Here is a 20,776-nt window from a genome sequence, read left to right as displayed (position 1 = left end):
GTTTAGCCTAGGTAGCTCAAAGACCTGGGGAGCTCCTCCCAGGCTAGAAAATATTGCTTCACATTAGAATTTATCTTATTTCAAGCCTGAAGGAAGATAGGACAAGAGGCCTAGCCCTGTCTTGTGTCAAACCGTGCTACTCAATTCTTACTTATCGTAATTGGAACAAGGAATTATGCAATTAGGAGTTTCAACTAGAGCTAAAATTAGATTTTTCAAAGACGATACTCGATCATCGGGAGTCAGGCTTTTTAATGAAGTTTATTTCAGAAATATGTTTAATGATATAAAATAAATACTATTAATTAATAATTATATTTTAGGAGAAAATATTATCTTGATCACATGACGTTCTAATTAGACTTTAATATAAATAAATTGCAAGAAAATTAAAATAAATCACTAGCTCTACAAGCTCATAGCATCGTTAATGAATAAATTAAGTTCTTTGTTATGCATTGCTTTGGAACCCGTAGCAGGAGATGGAGCGACTTCTCGTCCAACATAATTAATAATTCTTGAGTATCTGTAAAATAGTAAAGATGGTTTTTCTCTTTGGAACATGATGGATTAATTTATTTATAATTACCCTCCAATAGCAGTTTGGAAGCGAGGCTGTACATAGGACCAAATGCCTTGATTCTTGTGTTCTTCCTGACAGCACACAAGTGTAGCGTTAGAATATTTATCGCATTCTTCCTTCACTATATCAAATGGGAAAGGACTAATTTGCTCAATAGTTGAAATAGCAATTCTATCTTCCAACCCTAAGAAGTAAAGTCATGATTAGATAAGTCAATCTAGTGATCTACTAATAAAGAATACCTCTCTCTTTTCTTGCTTTAATCAAGTCATAATAGACCTTTCCAGTACAGAAGATAAGTTTTTGAACATTTTGAGGATTTTCTGAAGCAAGGCCTGATTCAACAATCATTCTCTTGAATTCAGTACCGAGAGACATGTCATCAAAACTTGATTTACACTCGGGATGTCTGAGCAAGGATTTAGGAGTCATGATGATCAAGGGCTTACGGAATGGAAGTGCAATTTGACGCCTTAGAATGTGGAAATAATTGCCGGGAGTTGAACAGTTGGCTACAATCATATTGATGTGAGACAATTGACGTATCGTGAAATCCTCATCAACAGGAGGGAAATACTCGGGGTCATCAGCACACAATTGAAGAAATCTTTCAGGTCTTGCAGAAGAATGTTCAGGCCCCATTCCTTCCATTCCATGAGGCAAAAGCAAGACTAAACCTGATTGACGCACCCACTTTGCTTGTCCACTAAGGAGATACATGTATATAACTCAAATACAAAGGGAAAAATAACTAATAAAATGTACCTAGATATAAATTGATCAATTATACATTGAGCAGTATTTGAAAAGTCTCCAAATTGAGCTTCCCAAATCACCAAAGCATTAGGATTTGTCATAGAATAACCCAATTCAAATCCTAAAACCCCGTATTCAGATAAAGATGAGTTGGAGACACTGTAAGGAGCTTGATCAGGATACAAATGAACTAGAGCATTGTAGGTAGACATATCTTTATCTTGGTTATGAAGTACATGATGTCTATGAGAAAAGGTTCCCCTTTCCACGTCTTGTCCTAAAAATGAGTAAATATATTCGCAATATATTATTAATAAATAAGACATATATAAACGAAGTAACCACACCTGACAATCTGACATGAATCCCTTCTTTCAATAAGGATCCAAATGCCATAGCCTCCCCTAAAGCCCAATCAATAGTTCTATTTTCTACCATTTGAGCACGAGCTTTTAAAATCCTTATCATAGATTTATGAATTTTAAAGTCTTCGGCATTAGGAGGACCATTCGAAAACTTCTTTCCAATATTTTCAAGCGTTTCTTCATGAACTCCGGTTGAACTGGCCTTCATGGGATCCTTACCCTCAAAAAAACCAGACCAAGGGGAGTCAAGCCAATGCTTATTGTAAATCTATTCAAAATACGACAATAAAAAAAAAATCAAGAGTGAATTTAACTGAATGTCTTACCTCAGTTTGTGCATTGGACTTTTTGTAAGCATCTTCACAAATTTGCTCATACTTGTAAATAACTTCTTTTACCTCATCCTTCGAAACGATTCCCTCATGAATCAATTGATCAGCATATATATCAAGAATATTTTTGTGTTTCTTGATTATACTGTACATGATGGGTTGTGTGAACATGGGTTCATCAATCTCATTATGACCATATTTACGATATCCGACGATATCAACCACAACATCCTTATGAAATTCATGTCTATACTCTGCAGCAATTTTACACACAGAAATAACAGCTTCAGGATCATCTGCGTTGACATGAAAGATCGGGCAATTGACTACTCGGCCCACATCTGTACAATATGGTGATGATCTAGAATATCTGGGATCAGTGGTAAATCCAATTTGATTATTAGCAACTATATGAATGGTTCCTTTTGTAGTATAATCTGGAAGATCAGACATGTGCATTGTTTCATACACAACGCCTTGGCCTGCAAAAGCTGCATCACCATGAAGTAGCATTGGCATTACTTTTTTACCCTCCGTATCCCCTCTGTAAAATTGTTCAGCGCGAACTTTTCCAAGTACAACAGGATCTACAGCCTCCAAATGGCTTGGGTTAGCAACTACAGCCAACCGAATATTTTTATTCGTGGCACGATTTAATCTTTCGATATAAGTTCCTAAATGATATTTAACATCTCCAGACCCCTCATCTGCAGCCTCTAATCCGGCAAATTGAGTCAAAATTTGGTCCAAAGGCTTTCTGCAAACATTGGCAAGAACGTTAAGTCTTCCTCGATGAGGCATTCCCATGACTACTGACTCCACTCCAAGTTCAGTAGATCTGTCCACGATGGTCTTCATCCCAGGGATCAACATTTCAACTCCTTCAAGTCCAAATCTTTTTTCCGATGTAAATTTTTTTGCCAGAAAGTTTTCAAATCCTGCAGATCTGGATATACGAGCAAGGAGTCTTTTCTTTTCATCAACAGACATATCCAAAATACCAGGAGTCTCAAGTCGTTTACGAATCCAATTAACTTCATCAAGATTATGGATATGCATGAATTCGGCTCCAATAGATCCACAGTATACATTTTCAAGTCTTTTGATAATTTCTTTCAGGGGCAAAGATTTCTCCTTTCCACCAATCCAAGTGGTGGGTGGTAGTATGTAAACTGTGTCAAGATCTTGGTTAGCTAAATCTGCACTTCTTATAATTAATTTCCTAGCAGCTTCAGTTGACATATTTTTAATATTAAGTGGGTCTGTATGTGCTGCTAAATGACCTCTAACCTGGTAACTACGGATCGTTGCTTGTAGAACTAAATGAGAGTCAATAACATCTGTAGAAGGTTGAGTTCCAGAAGATGTTGATTGTAGAGCGGGAAGCATGGATGATAAAGGGACTTCATTTGATTTAGAATAAGTTCCTAAAGATGGTGGAGAAATGTATTGAGAACCACGGAAATAAGCATCCCAGGACACATGAACGGAAGAAGGATCTCTACTCCACGAATCATGCATCTCCTCAATGTAAGAACCCGAATTAGACGTAAGAAAAGACTCTTGAGTCGGGGGAGGAGGAGCTGAGCTGTAGCTGGCCCTCACAACCCATGGTGCCTCTTTTTTATTAAGAAGTGGTATAAAGGACTTGAGAGCTTTTCCAGAGCGATGCATCCTTTGGCTCTATGATAGATACGTTCCCCTGCAAAATATCAAGTTAAAAGAAATATGAATTCACTTCAACAGAGTCCGATAATGAAAACAACTCATTGTTGGCCTTTTTCCAGGCACAGTTTTGTTAATATATATATACACAAATATATAGGACATTAATGATTTACCCTAAAGAAAAAAAAACTTGACAATTGAATCCTTTTAAGTAAAGTATCAGCTCAAATCAGCTTGCTATCTGCAGCTTTCATACAAAAAAGACATTACACAAACGCGTACGTTGAAGTTGTCATAATCAGCTGGTCCGTCAAAATGTGTATAGTATGCTCCACTAGTAGTGTGTCGTGGGTTTTTTTTTTTTTTTTTGTGTGTGTTCATGACTTTCTTTTCGGCAATAAAATAGGCTTGAGAGAAAGTAATGTCAGTCATGAAAGGTCATACTCGACGGTTATATTTAACAATTTTTGATGTTATTTTTTGGAAGAAAAATTATATAATTAAATAGTTACTGATCAAGGTAATGGAATCCCAAAGTTTATTATGAACTTGGAAGATTTTTGAATGAATACGATAGAAAAAGCTGATGAACAGCGTACTACTGGTATATATTATAAAATATATTTTTAAAAAAAATGAGGAATTCCTTCAAACAGGTTTGAAATAAAGCAGTCTCTTTACATACAACTGCTTCTTAAAAAAAATCATATCTAGGTATAGACCAGTACTAATGATGCCCCTCTAATATAGTTAATATTTAACATAAAAAAGATATGGTTAAGTCTACTGTGACAAGGCTTATTTGATTATAAGCGTAGCTTTACCTTTGCCAATCCGTTCTACTTTACTACTATATTCTTTATTACTATTAGAAACAGTCACCAAAACTTTAGAAAAAACGACTTGCCCAAAGTTGGGATTCTTCCATTTCTAGCAAGTTTCTATGAGCTGTTTTCCAGAATTTTCGATGAAATAATTACCTATTAGTGCTGTATTAGTTTAGGCTTATTTGCCAAAAGTGACTTTTAAAAATAGGACACATAGTAAGTGCTATATGTAAATTTAATTAGACTATATGAGACTTCATAAGGTCGGTTCCTCTTGTTAGACAACATTGTATTGATAATTTAAATTGTAATAAATTAATCATTTATCAAATATATATTAAGGCTAAACATTTAAAATAAAATATAAATATAAATCAATGAAGCACATAAGTAAATTTAAAACTTTGAATTTGTATTACACCATTATTTACAATTGATAAATAAGAAAATAATTTTAAGTTTTAATGTCATATTTAATATTGCTTTACAATTTTCAAGGATTAGATATGATCAATCTTCAGATCATATCAAAATCTACAAATCCTAAGATATATATGTTCGCTGTCGATGAAATCATTTGGATATTATAAAAGAGCAACTACTTTTACTATTCTGTTTGAATTAATTAAAAGGCAAGAAGCTGGGAAATGTCTAGGATATCTCATAGATTTATATTTTCAAATCAAGATAAATTCCTTCCATTTTAGCTATTTCATTGATTGTACCAAACATTTTCGGATGCTACGAATCGTAGAAAAGATTATATTGAATAGGTATCTAATAATACATGTCACTATTTGACCAATTAAGAGAAAATTGAATTCCTCAAAGGGCAATGCAAACAAAACTTATTTTGAGTAAAATATAAAGGTACATAATCATGGCGCAAGAGTAAATCCCCACAATAAATTCTGTTCAAATTCATATAAATTAATTCATGATTTATAGTTACAAACAGGACTAAAATATTCGTGATTCAATAGTCAAAACGTTTTTGTCTGCTATTGTATTGACTCATGGTGGTCGTCAGGAACGCGATATATTATATATATATTTGAGTCTATGTCTAAGCCAAAAAATAATTTACGTATAACTATTTCAAAATATCGCAGTTTAAAATATAAATTGAAAAAGAGTCAGGGGTCATATCCTCAATGGGCCTGGCGGTGGGGTGGACCCTGTACTATAAATTGTATCTCAATTAATCAATAATATAGATACTTGATAGAAATGTAGAAAAAAGAAAGAAAAATACAGTGAAATTTAATTAAATTAGTATTTTTAAGAAATTTTTTAATTTTGGTTAGTGGACCATGGCCAGGAATTAAAATTATTTTTTCTGAAGTACTAAAACTATACTTTTGCATCCAAAAGGTAGGGTTGAAATAGAATTTGATTTTACCAGCCACCTGTTTGAATCATCACTACTTTTCTGATGCACTTCATCTTTCAAAATTATGCAATTGTACGAATAGTTTGGAAATTAAATGTAACTACAAATTATCTCAAATCTTTGATATTAAAATAATACTCAAACAAGTAATCGAATAAACTGAAATCATCTAATTTAAAATTAGCCACAACCCATAAATTATAAAATAAATAATTGCAATTCTACTCTTAACTGAATAAAAACAATTATATGCTAAATAAATACATTTCAATTATATATATATATAAAGAAAAAAAAATGCATTTAAAAGGATCATCTGGATATCATCATGAATGTACTAAATATTAATACTATATGATTAAAAATCAAGAAAAATTTATAATGCTAATTCAGAAATGCTTGGAAATTTACAACATATTAAAACATCAATATTTCCTTCCATTGCAGAAAAAAAAGATCAGAGGGCACCGATTAACTTAGTACTTATATTTAGGAGCAAGAAAATAATTATTCACAATATAAATGATTTTTTCGTTCGTCCAATCCCCCCAGAAAAAACTTTTCACTTTCTTCATTAATCGTTCCTTAGTCACTAAGGAAACCTATTCTGAGGATTACACTTCTTTTACACTAGCATCTAAGTGAAAATGATGAGTCATTCGAAACCCACCTTGGAACTCTTTCTGAAGAAACAGGAAAACTGAGACTAGGAGACAAAAAGAGGGATTCTTCTTGGCAAACGAACGTTTCTCATGATACATCGGATAGATTCCCAAATATGATGTTGTTTGGCCCAATAATTAATCAAATCACTACCCATGGCCATAATCTGATAAAATCAAAGAGTTTTTTTTAGCCACGTAAGAATATTAAAGAGGATTGTTAATGTCAACCTACGTGTTTCCAGAAAATTCGTGAATTCTCCATATATTTAGTGCTCGCTGGATGGATGTATTGAAGAGTGACGAAAGGCTTCCTTGAAGTCCCGGCGAAGAATCATAACTAAACTTCCCTTGATCGGAGTAATCAGACAGTAACGCATTTGTTTTTCTATGACGTAACGGTACTAATAGCCTTACAACGATATGGTTCGAACTTGTAAGTAAATCACACTGATTCGAACATTAAACCGTGCCAATTTCATCCGTAACTTCTCTTTTATCTAATTTCATTACGTTTTTTTTTCTTTTCTTGAATGAGAAAAAATTATGATTAAATATTTGGAATTGCAAGAAAAAAGTCATTCTAAAATTATGCTTGATTTTTTTTAAAAGGATAGGTTTTGTCAAAAGGTCCTCAAAAAAAATAGGACCTATTTCAGTAAAAATGGACTGAAGCATAATAATAATAAAAAACACAAGATTTTGAAGTCAGCTTAGTAATTTTTCTACATGCAGGACAATTTGGCAGAGAACGTTTTTTAGATTGATGTATGTAGCTATTATTTTCATTTATTTAATTTTTACTAAAAAATTACAAAATTTAAAAGAAACTTGTGCGGTATAATCTATAAAATGAAGTCCTTCATCGCACTTTTATTCAGTAGGAATTATACATTGTCCACATATTAATATGTTGACAAATGTTTCCACTAATAGCCTTCTAGGATTTGAAGAATTCATTGAGACATCTTTTGATGAAAATATAATGCCGTTTAATTGATTTGCGTGAAGTGCAGTTAAATACAGCAAATCCGATGTTCTTTTTAGGCCACCTCTATCAAATTGATCTTGAAAACTTTCGATCAGCTCACGATCCTCTCCATCGTAAAATACACATTAATTGATTGGCCTATTAGAAACCAGGAACTTCAAGCAATCGCAATCTTTAATTTAAATCCTTTAATTTTGGAAGATGCCATATATCCTGATATGAAAAATAACATGTTGGCGTGAGATTGAGTTAAAGTAAAATTTGACAATGGAAAGCTAAACAAATTGGCAATAAATTTGATATCTAATATTTCTTTTTCAAATGACTGATCCTCCTCTTTTAAGATGCGAAATCTCCCAGCAAGATTTAGATTACTTGACTGAACTAATTCTTTAAGCCTTATTTTCTTTTCAGCCTCCAAAATTGCATACAGCTCATAAAATAGTCGGCAACAGAGACCTGTCTATATTGTCCAAAATGCCGCTCTATGGGATTGGACGTTATATTTCCAAGACAAATGTACTTCATTTATTTAATAAATATTCAGTAATTTCAATGAGAGCAAAAGTAGTTTGAATTCTTATTGAAAAAGTTTTAGAAGTCTAGCCTTGAAACATATAGTTGACACTTTCCAAGATAACAATTAACTTAAAAAATTACGCAAGAAGTCTAAATAAATTTAGCAGTTTTGAGAAATTGGTTTCTTTCTTCTCGTCGTTCTAAAAATCCCAATTTTGGATGTTTAATCGATGTCACGCACCAAAACTTATTTATTATTTCAAGAAATGTCGTAGTTTGTTTCCAACGGGAATGTTCATTAAGATATTGCCGATGGCCAGATATAGTAGATGGACTGAAGAAGAGTTCTGCTAAATTTAATTTTACTATAAATTTCGGAGCCAAAACATTATTGTTCAGTTGATGTGCAAACTTTAAAGGTAAACCTTGTTCCTTCTCAAAAAGTTCAAATAGGTGCTTGAGATTTGCCGTACAAAATTCTTCTTCTTGAGACATATTTTCTCTAAATGACGGGAATATAAATAACACTTTGTTTATGAAATTATTGTAGAAATTTTGAAAAAAAGATGCACGGTGTAATATAATAAAAATATTCGATTTCCAATTGAATACGGGTTTTCTATAGACGTCTTAAATTGCCCTTCGCATAATTCTTGATAGAATTTTCGATTATGGCCATCACAAACTAGTGTGACTATATATCGAATCCAATTCCCGTTACTAATTTAATTGCAGACATAGCCCATTCTTTAATAATTGTAACAATTGGAACCATGGCAACAATATCATTATATTTAGTTGCTATACTTTTAATCATAAAACATAGCACCGTTCTTATGGATGTGATAATCATTAGATCCATAAAATTTTCCTCCAACAAACTCAATCCTTTGTGAAGAATACATTTCGTCGAATATTAAAGACACTTTTCTACTTTCAGGAGAAATTGAATTAAAGCTCGTCTTGAGATATAAATTGGTAGAAAGGTATTTAAATTCAAGGCCCCAGATAATTTTCACAAATGCGAAACACTAGGTGAACAAAGGCAAGCCTCTTTTACAATGTTTGTATAAAGAGAAGGACTACATGTTTCCCACAGCATGCACATAGCAAGCAACTTCATTGAGTAACGTCTCCCTTTCATTGGACTTATTAATCATTTTAGTTGCTCAGAAATAAAATTCACTTTCTTCTGATCCTCTTCTTCATCATATCCAAGACTTTTAAGAATCGTGATACAAACTATTACCCTTTTATAATTGGATAAAATGAGTTTACAAACATGAATTTATCATGAAAATGATGTTTTTTAACGCAATAGGTTGGGTGATTGGAGCTTCTCCTCCTCCAGATTATATTTATTTAACTAGCCAGCTTATAATCAGTGCCTTAGAAAAGTGTCTATTCATTTTAAATCCTCAAAAATTGTTTTGAGACGAAAATGATGGACTCACTTCACCTTCACAGCTCAAAATCAAAGTAGATATTTTTTTAAAAAGGTTTTCTAAAGTAAATCGTGAAAAAGTAATTGAACTAATTATTAAAACGGATAAATTTGCCCTTCCAAAATAAAGTATCAACTTCAGTTCGTGTTTGTAGAAGATTATGTAGTATCATTTTCATTCAAATGATATTATTTTCATTTGATAGATATTAATCTTGTAATTATAAAATAATTCATTCATTATGGTAAGCAAGTGAGTTTATGTTGGGTGTCAAACTGGAAGTTTCGTATCGGCTCCAGTTCGATATCCAACATAAACACACTTGTTTACAATAATGAATTATTGATTTTGAGCTGTGAACGTGAATTGAGTCCATCACTTTCACCTCAAAAACAATTTTGGGGATTTAAAATGCTAACCCAAAATGGAAGACTTAAATAATACACCACGTGATGTTCTTAAAAAAACTACAAACTATTACTCTTTTATAATTGGATAAAGATCATATATATGAGTTTACCAACAGGAATTTGTCATGAAAAATGATGTTTATCACCACAACAGGTTGCGTGATTGGAGCTTGTGCTCCTCCAGATAGTATAATAACCCATTGGCCATTGACAATAACTACTAAGCGTGAGCGTCGTGCACATATGCGGGTTCAAAATAATAATAAATAAACAACATTGTTGTGTACTTTAGGACCCACGTGGAATGAATTGTTAGTAGTAGTAGTTTGTTTTGAGTTGACGGTGCCCTCCATCATTTTATCTATACGAGAAAAGTAGAATGAAAGAAAAAATATCCGAAATAACTGATGACCTTGTGAGATCCCATTTGGAAGATGTTAATGCTAAGGATTTGATTAAATCATTTGCACAGTTTAAAAAATTGAAGAAAAAAGATGGGTCTAATAAAAGGGTGTCTTTATCACTCAAGGATATAATTGGAAATAAAGGTATTTTATATAAAAAATTTACTTTTTTAAAAGTCTTCACTTATAATTTAATTATTTTAAGATAGTCCATCAATTTCCGATTCGGATGAGCCTCCAAAAAAGAAAACTTTAACATCAAAGAAGACTCCAGTTTCAGTTCTTCATAAAAAGAAAGATTCCAGCTCTAGTTCGAGTGACTCTTCTTACGACGAAGACGAGCCTGTTAAAAAACAAACCCCTGCCTTAAAAAAGATCAAACTTTCAGCTGATAAGAAGATGAATAGTTCAAGCTCTAGTTCAGAAGAATCTTCCGATGATGAGCCCGTTAAAATAAAGCAAAAAACTACTGTAAAAAAGACTCCAATTGTCTCTTCTATAAAGAAACAGTCTAGCTCCAGTTCAGATGATTCATCGGATGACGAGCCTGATAAAAATAATACTTCAGTTCAAAGAAAGACTCTAGCTGTTGCATCTAAGAAAAAAGAAAAATCTAGCTCAAGTTCTGAAAATTCTTCCGATAATGAATCTGCAAAAAAGAAAATCAATACAATTAAGAAGACCCCAGTTGCTGCTGCCCAGAAAAAGCACTCTAGCTCAAGTTCCGAAGATTCTTCTGATGATGAACATACTCAGAAAAAGAAAACTCTTACTAAAAAGAAGACCCCAGTTGCTACCATTAAAAAAAAGAAAGAGTCTAGCTCAAGTTCGGATGATTCTTCCGATGATGAACCAGTAAAAAGAAAACTCCTACACATAAGAAGACTACAGTTACTATTGCTCAGAAAAAGAAAGAGTCTAGGTCCAGTTCTGATGATGAATCTAGAAAAAATCTTGATCCAGCTGCAAAAAACAATCTTAAAGCCAAAAAGATCCCTGTTTCAGCAGTTAAAAAGAAGGACACTAGCTCAAGCTCAGGTAATTCTTCTGATGATGAGCCTACTAAAAAGAAAACTACTGTCACTAAAAAGATCCCAGTTGCTGCTGTTCAGAAAAAGAAAGAGTCTAGCTCCAGTTCTGATGATTCTTCCGATGATGAACCTGCAAAAAAGGAAGCTCTTGTAGCTAAAAAGACCTCAGTTACCCCTGCACAGAAAAAGAAGGATTCTAGCTCCAGTTCTGATGATTCTTCCGATGATGAACTTGAAAAAAAGAAAACTCCTGTAGCTAAAAAGACCCCAGTTGCTGCTGTTCAGAAAAAGAAGGCCTCTAGCTCCAGTTCTGATGATTCTTCCGATGATGAACCTGCAAAGAAGAAAACTCCAGCTTCAAAGAAGAAAACTCCTGTAGCTAAAAAGACACCAGTTGCTGCTGCTCAGAAAAAGAAAGAGTCTAGCTCCAGTTCTGATGATGAACCTGCAAAAAAGGAAACTCCAGCTTCGAGAAAGAAAACTCCTGTAGCTAAAAAGACCCCAGTTACCTCTACTATGAAAAAAAAGGACTCGAGCTCTAGTTCTGATGATTCTTCTGATGATGAACCTGCAAAGAAGAAAACTCCTGTAGCTAAAAAGACCCCAGTTGCTGCTGTTCAGAAAAAGAAAGAGTCTAGCTCCAGTTCTGATGATTCTTCCGATGATGAACCTGCTAAAAAAGAATCCCCTGCTTCAAAGAAGAAAACTACTGTAGCTAAAAAGGCCCCAGTTGCTGCTGTTCAGAAAAAGAAAGAGTCTAGCTCCAGTTCTGATGATTCTTCCGATGATGAACCTGCAAAAAAGGAAACTCCTGTAGCTAAAAAGACCCCAGTTGCTGCTGTTCAGAAAATGAAGGCCTCTAGCTCCAGTTCTGATGATTCTTCCGATGATGAACTTGAAAAAAAGAAAACTCCTGTAGCTAAAAAGACCTCAGTTACCCCTGCCCAGAAAAAGAAGGATTCTAGCTCCAGTTCTGATGATTCTTCCGATGATGAACCTGCAAAAAAGGAAACTCCAGCTTCGAAAAAGAAAACTCCTGTAGCTAAAAAGACCACAGTTACCCCTGCCCAGAAAAAGAAGGATTCTAGCTCCAGTTCTGATGATTCTTCCGATGACGAACCTGCAAAAAAGGAAACTCCAGCTTCGAAAAAGAAAACTCCTGTATCTAAAAAGACCCCCGTTACCTCTACCATGAAAAAAAAGGACTCGAGCTCCAGTTCTGATGATTCTTCTGATGATGAACCTGCAAAGAAGAAACCCTGTAGCTAAAAAGACCCCAGTTGCTGCTGCTCAGAAAAAGAAAGAGTGTAGCTCCAGTTCTGATAATTCTTCCGATAATGAACCTGCTAAAAAAGAATCCCCTGCTTCAAAGAAGAAAACTCCTGTAGCTAAAAAGACCCCAGTTGCTGCTGTTCAGAAAAAGAAAGAGTCTAGCTCCAGTTCTGATGATTCTTCCGATGATGAACTTGAAAAAAAGAAAACTCCTGTAGCTAAAAAGACCTCAGTTACCCCTGCCCAGAAAAAGAAGGATTCTAGCTCCAGTTCTGATGATTCTTCCGATGATGAGCCTACAAAAAAGGAAACTCCATCTTCGAAAAAAAAACTCCTGTAGCTAAAAAGACCTCAGTTACCCCTGCCCAGAAAAAGAAGGATTCTAGCTCCAGTTCTGATGATTCTTCCGATGATGAGCCTACAAAAAAGGAAACTCCATCTTCGAAAAAGAAAACTCCTGTAGCTAAAAAGACCTCAGTTACCCCTGCCCAGAAAAAGAAGGATTCTAGCTCCAGTTCTGATGATTCTTCCGATGATGAGCCTAAAAAAGGAAACTCCATCTTCGAAAAAGAAAACTCCTGTAGCTAAAAAGACCTCAGTTACCCCTGCCCAGAAAAAGAAGGATTCTAGCTCCAGTTCTGATGATTCTTCCGATGATGAGCCTACAAAAAAGGAAACTCCATCTTCGAAAAAGAAAACTCCTGTAGCTAAAAAGACCTCAGTTACCCCTGCCCAGAAAAAGAAGGATTCTAGCTCCAGTTCTGATGATTCTTCCGATGATGAACCTGCAAAAAAGGAAACTCCAGCTTCGAAAAAGAAAACTCCTGTAACTAAAAAGACCTCAGTTACCCCTGCCCAGAAAAAGAAGGATTCTAGCTCTAGTTCTGATGATTCTTCCGATGATGAACCTGCAAAAAAGGAAACTCCTCTAGCTAAAAAGACCCCAGTTACAGTTGCACAGAAAAAAAAGAACTCGAGCTCCAGTTCTGATGATTCTTCTGTTGATGAACCTACAAACAAAATAACTCCTGCTTCAAAAAAGAAAACTTCTTTAACTAACAAGACCCCAGTAACCGTTGCACAAAAAAGGAAGGACTCCAGCTCCAGTTCTGACGATTCCTCTGATGATGAACCTGCTAAAAAGAATCCCCTGCTTCAAAGAAGAAAACTCCTGTAGCTAAAAAGACCCCGGTTACAGTTGCCCAGAAAAAGAAGGATTCTAGCTCCAGTTCTGATGATTCTTCCGATGATGAACCTGCAAAAAGGAAACTCCAGCTTCGAAAAAGAAAACTCCTGTAACTAAAAAGACCTCAGTTACCCCTGCCCAGAAAAAGAAGGATTCTAGCTCTAGTTCTGATGATTCTTCCGATGATGAACCTGCAAAAAAGGAAACTCCTCTAGCTAAAAAGACCCCAGTTACAGTTGCACAGAAAAAGAAGGACTCGAGCTCCAGTTCTGATCATTCTTCTTCTGATGAGCCTGCAAAGAAACCCCAAGTTTCTGCTTTTCAAAAAAAGAAAACTCTTAATGCAAAGAAGACCCCAGTTTCGGGGCTTAATAAGACGGACTCTAGCTCAGAAGATTCGTCAGACAATGAGTCTGTTAAAAAACAAAATTCTACATCTAAAAATACACCGGTTTGCGCTGTTAAGAAAAAGGATAGCTCAAGTTCAGGTTCTGATGACAGTTCTGATGATGAAGTTTCTTTGGAGTTGAAAAAAAAAGCAATGAAAAAGTCGGAAGTATTGGTTTCTCATTTACTAATTACCAATAACAAGGACTCTAGTTCTGATAATGATAGTTCTGTTGATGATGGACCTACCAAAACCCGCAGTAAAAAACCTACTGCTATAGTTCAGCCTCAGAAAAAGAAATCCTCCTCTTCTGATAATGAAGATTCAGAGGAAGAACTTAACACCTCCAAAGTCACATCTACACCCCATGTGCCTGGAACAAAACGAAAGCGGGATAGCTCCTCTTCAAGTGATAGTTCAGAAGACGATAATGCTGAGGCTGTGAAAAAGCCAAAAGTTAATTTGTCTCTTTCTACTAGTAATCTTAAACGCAAAGCTGAATCAATTGATACTGAAGACGCAAAGAGGACGAATGTGATATCAAAATCAAATCCTAACACTCCAAAAAACAAACCTTTTAGAAGAGTCGAATCTGAAAATGTTCTTATTGAAAAAAAGGAATTAGCGGATAATTCATATAAGAGCTTTGATACTTGGGGTGCTAAGGCCAATAAAGACTTAATTGTAACAAAAGGTAAATCATTCAGACACGAGAAAACAAAGAAGAAACGTGGATCGTATAAAGGTGGCTCTATTAATATGGGAGTTAATAGTATAAAATTTGATAGCGATTAATTGTATGCAGATACAATTTTATGATATATTTTCATTCATGTCTGGATCAAGTCATGTCATTTAAATTGTTTTACTGCTTTGCTGTAGTAAAGTATCGTTATTTTGTATAATAATATATGATAATGAAATTCGTTTCATTTAGTTCACCTAAAAGATATTTATTTGTAATAACTTAGCATTTTATGTTTCTGGTACATGAATTAAAAAGAATTACCCTTTCAGTACTGTTCCAACTATATGTATATATATGAGTTGGGGAGTATGCCTACTTATTAGGATCAGCTCTAGGCCATGGATCGTGAAAATACTGTTCTTTTGTACACTAGTTACTGTATCTTATCAGATCACGTGACTTATATTGAGGGAACTGCGGTGTTTTGATAATAGAGTATTAGTTTCCATTTGGCGTATTTGCTAAATATTTTATATTGTAGATTTGAAGAACCTATTCCGTGGAATGGAGGTGTCGGAAAAGGATATTGGAGACTATGGGGAACTAAGTCTTCTAAGTTTTGTTGCTTCGATGCACCCTAGTGAGTCTTGTGGCTCTAATGGACTCCCATTAACTCCCAATTCTATCGCGATTCTTGGTAATGCCCAATTTCTTAAAACATTTAAACACAAAAACCTATGTTTGTTCCTGGATTGCCTTCGAGGAAAGCATGAGAGAGTAGTATTTGTTTCAGAGCATTTCAAATGTAGTCCTTCATTTGACGATCAAAACTGGTCGTCCTCTACTCGTTCAATATTGGAGGCATTGCTGTATTTAAATGATCGTGGAATTATTCATGGAAATATTCGATTAGAAAATGTACTCGCTAACTCCAAAGGTGTCGTTAAATTAGCGCATTATGGACTGAATCACGCAACGGATTATGGACTTTTAGTAGCCTTTCCCATTGGAGATCCACGCCTCACACCTCCAGAATTTTTTGCAACAGGTAATAATTAATCTAACTTTATATTATAATATTACAAAATAATGTAATGTCTCTTTACTGCAAAAGGACCTCATGAACAAACCAGCTTTGATTCAAGCCTATCACATCCTAATGAAGAAGATTACATCAATTCGATTCCTCCACGTGTTTATCCTATATTTTCGGATAACATTGATATTTGGTCCCTGGGCATGCTCCTTCTTACAATCAGATTAAAGAAACCTCTTTGGGGGTCTAGTAATATATCTCAGATTATCAGAAAAGTAATGAGCTTTTTAACCTTTGAGGGAAGTGTTCTTGAGCGAATAGCTCGAGAAAATGATGCTATGGATGTACTAGATGAAATGCCGTTTGATCTAAGAACTTTCATTAAAACTTGTTTGGAGCCTAACCCAAGGAAGCGCCCTTGTGCACGGGAGTTACTCGAATCAGGTTTTTTCAATGTTGATGTCAAGAAGTGGAGTGAAATGTCGGTTTTTCCTACAATGCGTCTAAGATGTAAAGACTATATTCTACCCTCAGAAAATGGTTTCGATCAAGGAAAGAAGGTGAAGGAAACAGAGGAGGACAAAGAGGAAACAGGTCTTGATGTTTTGCTTTTAAAAGAAGTTTACTATCTTTGGAAATTGGCTGGTGGTGATATTATGTCAGAATTACGAAAGAATGGCCTCATGGTGACTATTCCTCCGGTTCTATCCCTCCCTAAAATTGTGTTGGGAGAAGGTCATATGGAAGGAGCACCTAAGGAACGTTGCTCCCTTTTTGATCACACATTTATAGTTCTAAGTTTAAAACAACTCAGTCTCTGTCTCTCAGAACTTTGCCCTGAAGAGTTCCATGTGCTTTTGATGGATATTGAGTCTCGCAAAGCGACGACTACGGACTGTTTAAATACTCAAAATCTACCTTTAATTATTAAAGAAAAGGATGTACGCTATCAATTTTCTCGCATTATACTCTTTAGACGTTTACTGCAAGGCTATCCATATACGAATTCCCTTTTGCAACAAGAGGCTCACATTGATATATTGCCTCTTTATCGATCAGAAATATGGGCTGCACTATTAGGTATAGACTATGATGTTTTGTCTAGATATAATGATATAGACAAAGAATCGTGGACAGCGACTGACCGTCAAATTGAAGTAGATATTCCTAGATGTCATCAAGTAAATGATAGTCCTTTTTATGTTTATTAGTTTCCCTTATTTAACTAGTTTATTTGATGTATTTATAGTATAATAACTTACTCGCATCCACTGAGGGCCATCGTAAATTTAAACGCGTCTTAAAAGCTTGGGTAGTTACAAATCCTCATTATGTATATTGGCAGGGCTTGGATTCCCTTTGTGCACCTTTTCTTTATCTCAATTTCAATAATGAAGCTCTGGCTTTTGCTTGTCTCACTGCCTTTATTCCCAAGTATCTTCATGGAATGTTTTTAAAAGATAATGCTGCCGTTATTCAAGAGTATCTCGCAAAATTCAGTCATGTTCAAGCATTCCACGACTCTACTCTATGCAACCACTTGCGTGGTATTGGGTTTATTCCAGATTTGTATGCTATACCCTGGATTCTAACCATGTTTGCCCATGTCTTTCCTCTTCATAATATTTTTCATCTATGGGATAAACTGCTTCTGTGGAATTCGTCCTTTCCTCTCTGTGTTGCCTTTGCAATCCTTCTCCAATTGAGACAAAGATTACTTTTAGCTGAATTTAATGACTGTATTTTACTCTTTAGCGATTTACCTGCCATTGATATAGAAAAATGTGTCAAGGATTCTATAAGGGTAAGTCCGTATTGTAGTTATACGCATAAGTAGTAAAATCAAAAACAATAGTCTGATGTGCAACATAATATTTACAGGTCTTTGAAAATACTCCGAAAAGTTTGACGTACCGTAAATATGATTCTCCACCAAAATCAAGTTCTAAAGAGTTCCAAAGAAGTAATAGTGTTCGAAGTGGTGGAATACTAAGTCATAGTAGTAGTAGAAGTAGTATGAGTAATAATGGAAGCAAGGACGATTCCCTCGATGAGAATGAAGATTACATGAAATTGACTACTCTTACCTTAGAGGAAATAAAGTCTGAGTCTGTTCCTAGATTAAGTGGAGAAGATCTTCTTGTCCTATTGGATTCCACAAAGGAAATGATTTTCATTGATGTCCGCCCATTTGATGAATATAGATTGGGAGCTCTTCCAAATGCGATATCCATTCCTTTCGAATCATCTCTTGACGAAAATAATCAACTTATCCCTAATAAAGAATCAGATAAGCTTCGAAAAAATCAAAACTACTTTATAGCTATTATTTACGGGAGTCGAAAGCATATGAAGGACGTTGTGAATTTTGCTGATAAATTATTATCGCTTAACTTTGACCGACTCTGTGTGCTACATAATGGTGTTGAGGTTCTTAAAAGTCATCATCTCCTTATAGTTCCAAATACATAACTCGCTCGATGGGATGTCATAGGCATCATGGGACCCAGGCCGCCTCATTCTTTTCTCTCGTCTGAACGACTGAATTAATTCTACATATTACGTATTCCAATCAATGTATGTTCTTGATTTGTAATATTAATAATCATAGTTATCATGATCAAAGTACCTATTCCGTCTCTTATGTTTAACTCACCTTCATTCATTATTATTTATACCCTTTGAATAAAATATCTTAGTACCTACTACGCTTTATTGTTTTAAGTGTTCCTAGTTTATTATTTTTGAGGGGGTTTCGATCTACTTTATAAGTAGTTAGGCAGAAGAGAATAGACATAATAAGGATTTTTTTAAAATTATTAGCTATCTTTTGGCTGTTACTATTAAACATAGATTTTGCTTTCTTACATACATTAAAAAAGTAAACCGTCTGTATGACTTAAATTCGGTCAATTACTCATAGGCCACAAATAAAATCAGTGAGAGGGGAGGGAAGTCAAAATGATACAACTTTAAGTCGTCTCCGGCCATTTATTTATTATAATTTTTCTTAGTAAGTTATCATTTTAATCAGGGTCACTGCAAAAAATAAAAACAATTTTACATTTATCCATTTTCTTATGTCAGGGTATTTTTATTTGTTAAATTTTTTTCCTTCTCATTTTTCTACATATAAAAAATATTGTGCATATTATGTACCTACTATACCTGATAACACTATAATAAGGAAATCAACCAAGTATTAAATTATAAAAAAGTTAAATCTTGACAAAAAAATATTTTTGTTTCCTAGCCTTTGCACAGTTTTTCTATCTAGCTACAGTTACCTCTGTACCTCGCTAACACAAAAATATGGGAACAGGCCTCATTCCTCTATCCTAATCTTCTCATGTAATATCATCAGCATATTTGTAATGGAAAGTTTCAAAATACTGACTTAGATGCATAACATTAATATCTCATATTTGATGAGATATATTAAAACTTCATATTACGAGTATTAGAAGAGACAGATAATGTAGAATATCTGTCTTTGTACCACCTATGATTAGAGCATTTGAAGGTCCTAAGTATTAATTTTACAAATGTATTATTTATCCCTTGAAATGATGGATAGGATTCTAGACATGGGACTCGACTTGATCTCACTACCACAGACTCGCAACTTCTTTTTGACTGTAGATATAAGCTCAAGAAAACCATTAAAACTATAGACCCTATATTATAACTATGGATTTGAAATGTCTTAAATTAGCTAGAAAAAAAAATCTGAGGACTCGATAAAAAGATTTGTGAGCAAAGACTTAAGACTAAACTTGGACTTGCAGTATAATGACTTTTTCTCACAAGGTAATGTTGTAAGTTTCATTCAAATAATATGAAACATTAAATACTCCATTGATCTTTGAATAAGAATTTAATTACATAACGATGATAATGTATTTATATGTTAGTTGTCGAACAGAAAGGGATGAAAAACTTAATAAAGATTTTATTGATTGCTCATATCCCCAATTCTTGAGTTTACAAGGATCAAAATAATGCAATTTTAAATAATTAAATTTAATTGAGCCAGGAATTAATAAAGACTCATGTATTTACGCACGGAGTTGAATAAATTTGAAATTATAATAAGTTTTATTCAAATAATATTAAATATTGCCACTTAATGTTGCATAAATAAATGTAATTAATACATTGGGATAAACAAGATTTTTATATTTGGTGCCGAAATGGAACAAATTGGAAACATCAGTATCGATTTTCTATATCCCTATTAAATTTTTCTACCACATTAGTATTTCTTTTTTCATTTCAAAAAATCTTTGATTGGGGGGGCTACAAAAGCATAACTTTACATTTGTATTTCTATATTACAGCCAAAACTATTACTTGATTATAATAGCATTTCTCTCTAAAAGAAGACTTATATCTTATCTTTGGTGTAAATTGTTTTTCAAATGCATAATGAATAAATGTAATAATGATATTATTTACATATTTATATATTATTAACAATTATCAAATAATAGTTCCGTACATATTTTGGGAAAATTGGCTAATTACAAACTGAATTTGAGCCTTTTTTTGATGTTACTTTCAAAGGCGAGGTTGCGCGATAGAATAAAAGTAAAGACGTTCTGAGACAATTTCTCTTGTCTGAAGTGCAACACTCAAATTAAATACGCGAAGGTTTTACATTATGTTAGTGAAAAACTATTAACAAATCATTAGTTCCAAATAGATAACGCACAGAGTTATATACTTACATCAAGTTTGGAACCATTAATACTTTTCCTGTTCATTTCTGAAAAATTTCCGTTCATTAATTCACTTACGACCTATCAAATTTTTCAAGT

General features: G+C 34.1%; 3 protein-coding genes and 1 long non-coding RNA gene across 6 annotated transcripts; 2 read left to right on the top strand and 2 right to left on the bottom strand.

Annotated features, from left to right (window-relative positions):
- Positions 1-242: 242 nt before the first annotated feature.
- On the bottom strand, positions 243-7,176 carry LOC121127342 (2-oxoglutarate dehydrogenase-like, mitochondrial). Of its 3 annotated transcripts, XM_071890945.1 has the most exons (8): positions 6,822-7,176; positions 6,595-6,753; positions 2,031-3,738; positions 1,687-1,972; positions 1,349-1,616; positions 826-1,289; positions 590-767; positions 243-526 (listed from the first exon to the last, which is right to left on the bottom strand). In XM_071890945.1, the coding sequence occupies exons 3-8, from the start codon at positions 3,708-3,710 to the stop codon at positions 409-411; spliced, it is 2,994 nt and encodes a 997-aa protein (XP_071747046.1). In that variant the 5' UTR covers positions 3,711-3,738; positions 6,595-6,753; positions 6,822-7,176; the 3' UTR covers positions 243-408. The 3 variants fall into 3 exon arrangements, with proteins under 3 accessions (XP_071747046.1, XP_071747054.1, XP_040578624.1); XM_071890953.1 differs by lacking the exons at positions 6,595-6,753; positions 6,822-7,176 and adding an exon at positions 4,217-4,332; XM_040722690.2 differs by lacking the exons at positions 6,595-6,753; positions 6,822-7,176 and adding an exon at positions 3,878-4,307.
- Positions 7,177-7,359: 183 nt separating this feature from the next.
- On the bottom strand, positions 7,360-10,009 carry LOC121127361 (uncharacterized). Its single transcript, XR_005867814.2, has 2 exons — positions 9,961-10,009; positions 7,360-9,484 (listed from the first exon to the last, which is right to left on the bottom strand). It is a non-coding gene; the product is annotated as an uncharacterized lncRNA (long non-coding RNA).
- A 321-nt stretch (positions 10,010-10,330) lies between these two features.
- Positions 10,331-15,173, top strand: LOC121115187 (uncharacterized). The gene is given in 8 exon segments (XM_071891238.1): positions 10,331-10,499; positions 10,561-11,144; positions 11,207-12,645; positions 12,767-12,994; positions 13,037-13,049; positions 13,122-13,823; positions 13,826-13,915; positions 13,918-15,173. Coding segments are annotated over 8 exon segments (4,335 nt in total). The 3' UTR covers positions 15,028-15,173.
- A 311-nt stretch (positions 15,174-15,484) lies between these two features.
- Positions 15,485-18,664, top strand: LOC121127368 (TBC domain-containing protein kinase-like protein). The gene is made up of 4 exons (XM_040722716.2): positions 15,485-15,968; positions 16,035-17,137; positions 17,206-17,760; positions 17,838-18,664. The coding sequence occupies exons 1-4, from the start codon at positions 15,485-15,487 to the stop codon at positions 18,426-18,428; spliced, it is 2,733 nt and encodes a 910-aa protein (XP_040578650.1). The 3' UTR covers positions 18,429-18,664.
- The last annotated feature ends 2,112 nt before the right edge of the window (positions 18,665-20,776 follow it).

The sequence above is a fragment of the Lepeophtheirus salmonis genome, chromosome 1 (assembly GCF_016086655.4).
Source record: "Lepeophtheirus salmonis chromosome 1, UVic_Lsal_1.4, whole genome shotgun sequence".
NCBI lineage: Eukaryota > Metazoa > Arthropoda > Copepoda > Siphonostomatoida > Caligidae > Lepeophtheirus > Lepeophtheirus salmonis.
Note: the sequence above shows the minus strand (reverse complement) of the source record. Positions and strands in the feature narration are given on the sequence as shown.